Below are 8,058 nucleotides of genomic sequence, written 5' to 3'. Positions count from 1 at the left end.
GAGAGAGAGAGAGAGAGAGAGAGAGAGAGAGAGAGAGAGAGAGAGAGCGAGCAAGCAGATTCACGGCCGACATCTTGTTGGATGCTTTGCCTCAATCTTAATGAAATACAAATGTGTCCAGAACAGTCCACCACTCCCCCCCCCACCCCCCGCCGAGATGAAGAAAAAAAATATTCTTAGTATGGACTAGTGGGTGTAATTTGACTTTACATGTATTATGGTAAAGGATGTTGCAATCTTTTGGCAAATGTAGAGGAGATGTTGATTCAATATCAAAATCTCCAAAGGCTCTGGAATCCCCTCAGGATCATTATTTGTTCACGTATTTGCAGGGCGGCTGTCTCTGGGTTGAAATCCTCCTGTGCCTTGAGGAGTTGAGTGGAAGTAGAGATAGGCCCACAGATGCTTGTAATGGTGTCAAAATCTTGGAATAACAAATCTGCTGGTGATTTTTTTTCCTTCTTCTTCTCCAAATAGGTTTATTAGATTGTTTCAAAAAAGATTAGTTCATTTTGGGTCATCATAAAGTCAGATATTTAAACTGAAAAAAAAAAACTCCTTATCTCAAAATATAAGTGTCTAGGTGGTATGGTAGATAGATTACTAGACCTGGAGATCCAAGACCTGAGTTAAAATGGTCTCAGACACTAGCTATATGATCCTGGGCAAGTCACTTAACTTCTTTCTCAATTTCCTCATCTCTGAAATGGTGATAATAATAGCACTTACTACCTTCTAGGATTTCTATGAGAATAAAATGAGATACTGTTTGTAAAGGACTTTGAAAACCTTAAAGCTCTATAGATATGCTATATTATTATTATTATCATTACCTTTTTAGTACTTTATTCAATTGAGATTTATTTTCTTTTCACAGATCATGGAAGAGACAAACACACAGATTGCTTGGCCATCAAAGCTAAAAATTGGAGCGAAATCTAAGAAAGGTATGTCTTTCTATTCAGGGGAAGATTGCTGATTTTGATGAGCAGAGGCATAGAAATGACTAATTTTGTAGTTGGACTATCACCTTCCTTTAATTACATAACACTGGTTTCTCCCCTTTTACCAGGAAGCAAGTTCATACATTGGAAGACCTTTGTTTATTTGGGATTACAGTAATTTGAGGGAGTATGCTACATTTCCCCCATAATTTTCATCACATGCAACAATTACATTTTTATAGACTACTATTTTAATGGAATCTCTGGATGGCAAATGACTGTGGTATCTTAGAGTTTCAAATCTGCCTAACCAGAGGTGAGAATTTTTAGGTATTGTCTGCCAATTGATATGGCTCATTTAAATATATGACCTTCTGCTCTGTCCTCCATATGTTTTCTTCTTAAGAATCACAGAATGCAAAGATATGATTTAAGAGTCATGGAGTCTTAAGAAAGCTTTCTCTTCCCCAGGGGGATATAGGCCTAAAGAACTAATTTACTCTGATTTTCCTTTCTGGGTGTGTTTCTTACCCTTCATCATTCAAAGGGGGATTGGCAACGTCTGGCATTTTCCTCCTGGTCATCTGTTTTTCTGCCTTGTAATCTCCTCGTAGTCTGTGATAGATGGTGTTCGGGGCTGGGGTAGGGAAAGGATGTATTTTCATCCAGTGTCTACACAGGAGGCTGTGGGACAGTGCAAAGAGGACTTGATTTGAAATCAGGAGACCTGGGTGCAAATCCAGTCTCTGCCCCTTATTTTCTCTATGATATTGGAAAAGTTACATAATCTTGTGCTCCAATTCCTTCAATTTTAGAATGTGTTCGTTAGACCAGATGACCTTGGAGATCCCTTCCATCCCCCAATCCCTGACCCTATGAAGTATCCCACAGTAGAGTGGAAATCTCTGCTGTTTTTCTCTTTTCTTCATTTATTTTGCAATATTTATTTTTGGTATAGATTGCCAAGAGCAGTCTTGGGGAGGTGGAGGGGATGAGGGGGGTGGGAACTCTTTTTCAAGTGAAGGCTTCAGTTCCACCTCATTCTGTGAAAAGGAATTTCGATTCATGTTTTTCTTTAATCTTATTGCCTTACACGAAATTTGGAGTGAAACAAAAAATGTTAGCAATGAATTTCCAAATGAAGCATAGCTTTTTAAGAATAGTTCTGTCTCCCCTTTTCCGCCCAAGGTCTTGGATTTATTGCTTTTCCTTAATCCCCCACCATTGAGGACCCCATGAGTATAATTTTCCCAATGATTTCTTATTTATTTCTGGTTCTGCCTTTATCTTGGAAATCTGATTATACAGGGTGTTCCAAAAGTCTTAGTTCAGTTTTAAGCTTTGAGAGCTTAAAGATTTTTTGAGCACCTGGTGTGAGGTTTGTAATGGTTGCCTGATGTCCATGATGCCCACTAGCTAGGAGTTGCATTTGTTATGGCTCTGTTGACAGCAAAAGTTTGTTAAATTGGATTAAATTGAATCTGTTGATTGAGTGTTGGTACCAGCCCCTGGATGGAATGGAATCTTGTAGCAACTCAGGCCTGGTGCCTTTTAGTGGTGATAAAGACCTAGGAAATGGTGCTTTTAAATGCCATGAGGAGATTTGGTGAATGTAGCAGAATGTAAAAGCCTCCACTTGGTAGAGAGGTGGTGGCCTATGGGTGTGCTATGTTGCATTGCTCTCACATGTGGTGCCTTCCTTGGTCAGTTTTACTTAACTTTTTCATTGTGGCCAGGGAGGGTTCATTGTGAAGGAAGTGACGGATGTTAAATGAAAACAACCCCCGGCCCCTACCACAAACAACACAGAAGGCTTCAGTATGATCAGATTGTAGAGATAATGCCTCCCTGCCTTGTTAAACCATAGTTGTAAGCTACAAAGAACTTAAGAGAGTATTTTTTTCTAACCACCTCATTTTATAGAAGGGAAAACTGAGGCACAGAGAAGTTACTTTAGTGAATTAGCAGTGCTGGGCCTGGAATTGAGATCTTCCTATCTATCAGGGGTGGTGAACCTGCAGCCTCCAGGTCACATGTGGCCTTCTAGATTCTCAAGTGCAGCCCTTTGACTGAATCCAAACTTCACAGAACAAATCCTCATAATAAAAGGATTTGTTCTGTAAAACTTGGACTCAGTCAAAAGGCCGCACCCGAGGACCTGGAAGGCTGCATGTGCCCCTTCCCCCCCACTCCCCGTTTTACTACACGGCCTAGGTAATAGGTCAGTAATAGCAAAAATAACATAACAACCATAATACTTGTTTTTGACTTAAATATTCCAAAAGCACTTTACAAATATCTCATTTTAGCCTCAAAACAATCCTGGGAGGTGCTATGATTATTCCCTTTTTATAGATAAGGAAACTGAGGCTGAGAGGTGATTAATGACTTGCTCAGGGTCACATAGCTACTGAGTATCTGAGGCTAGATTTGAACTTAGGTCTTATTGACTCCCATGTATTGACTCCACTCATTCCACTTTACCTTTCTTTGCTCAGGGCACGTGGTGACTATATTTGAAAAGGATACTATGGTTTTATCCACATAAGGAACTCTTGGTATGGGAGTGCCCTTCACCAATATCTGTGACTCAGTAGATAATCCGTAAAGGAGTAAGCATGGGGCAGTGCAAAGAACACAGACTCGAAGACCAGAGTCCCTGGGTTCAAATTCTACCTCTGACATTTCCTCCCCAGGTGTTGACCCTGGCCAAGTAACTTAGCCTTTCTTGCGCCTCACTAACCTCATTTGTAAAATGAGAGGGTTGGACTCAATGGCCTCTGGAGGCCTCTTTCATCTCTCCATCTACTGTATGGTCTTAGGCTCATAGACATGGTGACTTGCATCCCAGGTCACACAGCCACTCTCTGTCAGGGCGGAGGGGGGGAATTTGAACCCAAGTCTTCCTGTCTCCAAATCCAATTCCCTCTCCGTTATAGCCCACTATCTCTTCAATTCAGTGTTAGGTTAATAAAAGTCAGGCCAGCTAGGTGGTGCAGTGGATACAGGGTGGGGCCTGGAGTCAGGAAGACCTGAGTTCAAATCTGACCTTGAACACTTACTAGCTGTGTGACCCTGGGCAAGTCACCTAAAAAGTCACTGGAGAAGGATGTGACAAACCACTCCAGTATCTTTGTCAAGAGAGCCCCAAATGGGGTCAGGAAGAGTCAGACAGGACTGAGAAGGACTGAACAACAGAACAAGATAAAAAAAATTCATTGTTAGATAAGTGATGAGAAAGCCCTCTGCCAGTAATTCCAAATGATTGCGGGATCCTCCGTTCTGTCAGCTCAGCCTCACCTTCTTTTCCTCCACTAGCACGAGAATTGACTGAATCTGTTGCCAGGATGATGTGAAAGTATTGTTTTCGAGCTGTGAAGACGTTGGGCGGCATTTGTCAAAGGACTGACGTTGAGGCTCGGGCTCCAGCTGGGCCACGCGGAACTGCCCTTGCTGTTTGTGATTGGTTTTGTCCCAGCAGTGAGAGGATCCCGGCAGTGCATTTGAGGGCAGTTAGTCCCCTGCACACATGGTAAAAGTTAACTTCTGGCCTTGCGCCTTCCGACTGGCCCCGGTTGGCCCCAGGCCCAGAGACGTGGCTTTATTTCTCAGTATGTAGGTAGTGCTGTGAATGTACATGGTGCTGTATGATGAGTGAAATGTGCCAAAAAAATAAAAATAAAAACGACAAAAGTCTGCCCCGGGGGCATTTACAATCCCAAATTCATAGGGGCCAGCCTTATTACTTAACTGTGCAGCTGCGCTCCTTAAAGCTGACACTATGGATTCAGACTGCTCTTGGCAGGCATTTCTCATATCTAATTCTGTATTTTAGGAAAGGTCCAATCCAGAGATGAAATTTGCTTGTCTGAAATTTGCATTCAGGAAAGATGGAATGAATATGCTAGGGGGAATCTTGGGGGGCTGGTGAAACTGAGTTTTTTCTCTTTTTTTCCTTCCATTGTAAAAGTCTCAACTCCTAACCCACCTTTATCTCCCCAAATGTTATTCAAGAGACCCGTGGAGGAAGGGTCCTATATTTAGGGGCCCCTGCTCAGGTCTTGAACTGTAGTTCAACTTCAATTCTTTGTTTTTATGGGAGCTTTTATATGGTATGCACACTCAAAACCCATAGGTAATCCTCAAACCCAGGTCATGAGATGTGCTGTGCCTATGGGATCATCCTCAATTGTAGTCTTTATTTTTCTTGTGTCAGGATTCATAAAGCTTTCCTGTGTGAGCCTACTTGCAATGAACCAGTACTGGAGGCAAACTTCTTTTCCCCCTGCCCTGCCAGGATCAGCCCCATTTACTCTATGTTAACATCTAGCAAAAATAGCAGCAATACCACTGACATTCCTGAATCATCAGCAGGCTTACACGACACTTTCTATACATCATTTCATCTGATCTTGGTAACCACCCCACCCGCTGAGGTACAAACAATGGATATTACTATTCCCATTTGACAGAGGGGGACATGGAGGCCCAGGAAAGTTAAGTGATTTTTATGGAGTACCAGACTGAGTTGACATTTCCCCCTAGCTCTCTCTTGAGTACAGGACCAGTCCTCTTTCCTCTGGACCATGCTCTTTCCTTATTTTCGTCTAATGGATCTACTACTCTGGTAAATTGAACTGATGGGAGGTTTTTCTCCCTAGTGGAAGGACTTGAGAGTTGTCTGGTAACTGGAAAAATGAGAAGCAAAAGGCCTAAATCATCCATATTCTGAATGATATGACCCAGAAGGATCATTGGCTTTAATGGGGGAAAGACCGCCATCTTCTTTTGGTCTAGAAGAGGTCATTTCTGGTAATATAACTTTCTCTCCTTTGATTTGTTAACTGAGTTGATCATAATATGAAATTAACCCTTTTCTTCCCTGCTTAGGTTATTAACTTGCCCACAAGAGGTGCCTGTTAGGTCCTTGTCAGATAAGCCGATATATCTATTGACCCATTAACATCAACAGGACATTTGTTGGGAGTTTTTCTAGTAAGCCAGTGATGAATTTCCACCAAGCTTTTTTAAATTTTCTCTGGGGGACATGTCACAAGGAGGGGGGCAGTGTTGCTCAGTAAGTAGAGAGGGAACCTGCCTCAGATTCAGGAAGCTAGCACTCTATCCACTGGATCACCAGGCCAGCTCAGCTTCTTGACCCTCCAGCCTAACGTAAGAGAGTAGCAGAGTGTAGTAGACACTTGGGTTTGGGGGTTCAAATCTTAGCTTTGCTACCAAGACCTGGGTAACCTAGGATGAGTCCTTGATCTTTCAGGGCCTTGACTTCTGTGTCTGTGAAATGGGGATGTTGGACTTGGTGACCTCTAAGCCTCCCTCTAGCTCTAACAAACCCTCTCACTTTATACATAGCAGGGTTTTGAGGAGGAAGGGACTTTTGGCAGCATCTTTTCCAACTATCTCATTTTACCATCGAGGAAGATCCAACCAAGAGAGCTGAAGTTACTTGTCCAAAATCACCCGGTGACTTAGTGGCTAAATTCATTTAAGATCAAAAGGGTCTTTGTCAGAGGACCTAGGTAAGAAGAGCTAGAATAGCTATTGGCTTGTTCTATTGGTTATTTCATTGACCGGGAGGTGAGGAATTTGAAGAACTTTTCCTAATGTCTGAAATTCAGAAAAGATTTAATTTGCTTTGGATAAAACAGAAAAAATAAGTATTTTCTTATCAGAACCCACTTAATTTATGTCGGCAGGGGGAGCAACATGACTGTCCTGGGCTCAGAATTAAGAGGATTCCTAATAGCTGTGTGACTCAGGGCAGGTCACTTAACCTGAGCCTCAGGAAGTGCTCTAGGTTCTGCCTGCTGAGTTATAGGCAAGTTGTGATTTGTCTACATAGAGACTGAATGCTTTTAAAAAGAGAAACTAATTATGAGGTAATTAAAAAAAAGAAAGAAATATATAATAACGGAGTCCTTCTTAGAGACAAAATAAACCTACCTTTGTTTAAAGAAATATAAAATATATATACAATAATAAGTATAGCAATCGAATATTCATCTAGCACTTTTGTAAAAGCATTTACATATATTATCATTATGATTTCTTTATATGTATTATTATTATTATTTGATCCTCGCAGCAAACTTCTGAGGCTTATTATTACCTCTGTTTTGCAAATGAGAAAAAAGAATAAGTTGGAGAGAGGTATTAGGTAATTCACCTACAGCTCCAAAGTAGATTTTCAGACATAGGTCCTCTGAGTCTAATACTCTAATCAGCATAAAACCCAGCTACCTCTAATGACTTTTTAATCTAAAATTTCTTTTTTTTATTATGAATTTAATAATCTTCACCAAAACACGAACATTTCCATGTATAGAGAGAAACAAAAAAGATTGTATATGAAATCATGAACTTCCATTGTGTATTTTTTTTTTCAGGTACACATTAATTGTAAAGGTAGTAACAACACTACTCTATGTTTTTTTCCTTTTAATTTTCTTATATGTATATTAAAATATTTTTGATACTCTTTTATTTTTAATATTCATTTTAATTGATTTCTTTTTTATATTCACCAAACTTTCTGCTAGTATCCCTCTTCCCTCCCCATCCCATATAACAAATAATATCTATTTAAAAAGTTTATTATTTATTTATAGGAATAACATATTTTAAGGGAAAAAAAAGAAAAAAATAGCAAAACTGATCAGAACCGTGGAAAAGTCTGCAATTATGTTCAGTGATCTATACTTTTGGACCTCCACTGCTGTAAAGGGGAGGGCTTAGGGTATCTTTTCGTGTGTGGGACCGTGCTTGTTCTTAGTCATTTTGCAACATTCACTTTTGGTTATTTAGTGAGTGATTGCTCTTTCATTTACATTGTTGTAGTCATTGTGGCTGTTGTTTTGTGATTGTTCTTTCGTCATTGTGTCTATTGTTTTGTAATTGTGCTTTCATTTACATTGTTGTCATTGTGTCTGTTAGTTAGTGATTGTTCTTATCATTTACATCGTTGTAGTCATTGTGTCTGTTGTTTTGTGATTGCTCTTTCATTTACGTTGTTGTCATTGTGTCTGTTATTTAGTGAGTGTTCTTATCATTTACATTGTTGTAGTCATTATGTCTGTTGTTTTGTGATTGCTCTTTC

At 40.2% G+C, this 8,058-nt stretch overlaps 1 protein-coding gene across 2 annotated transcripts in view; it reads left to right on the top strand.

Moving 5' to 3' along the window:
* BICC1 (BicC family RNA binding protein 1) overlaps nt 1-8,058 on the top strand; it is a 276,008-nt gene that overhangs the window by 134,374 nt on the left and 133,576 nt on the right. For both annotated transcript variants that reach the window (XM_027840726.1, XM_027840728.1), the window contains exon 3: nt 878-947. In XM_027840726.1, coding sequence (XP_027696527.1) covers nt 878-947 — 70 coding nt within the window. The remainder of the gene's footprint in view (nt 1-877; nt 948-8,058) is intronic.

This window comes from Vombatus ursinus, unplaced genomic scaffold (genome assembly GCF_900497805.2).
Source record: "Vombatus ursinus unplaced genomic scaffold, bare-nosed wombat genome assembly UNPS02014847.1, whole genome shotgun sequence".
Lineage (NCBI taxonomy): Eukaryota > Metazoa > Chordata > Mammalia > Diprotodontia > Vombatidae > Vombatus > Vombatus ursinus.
This window is presented reverse-complemented; position numbering and strand designations above follow the sequence as displayed.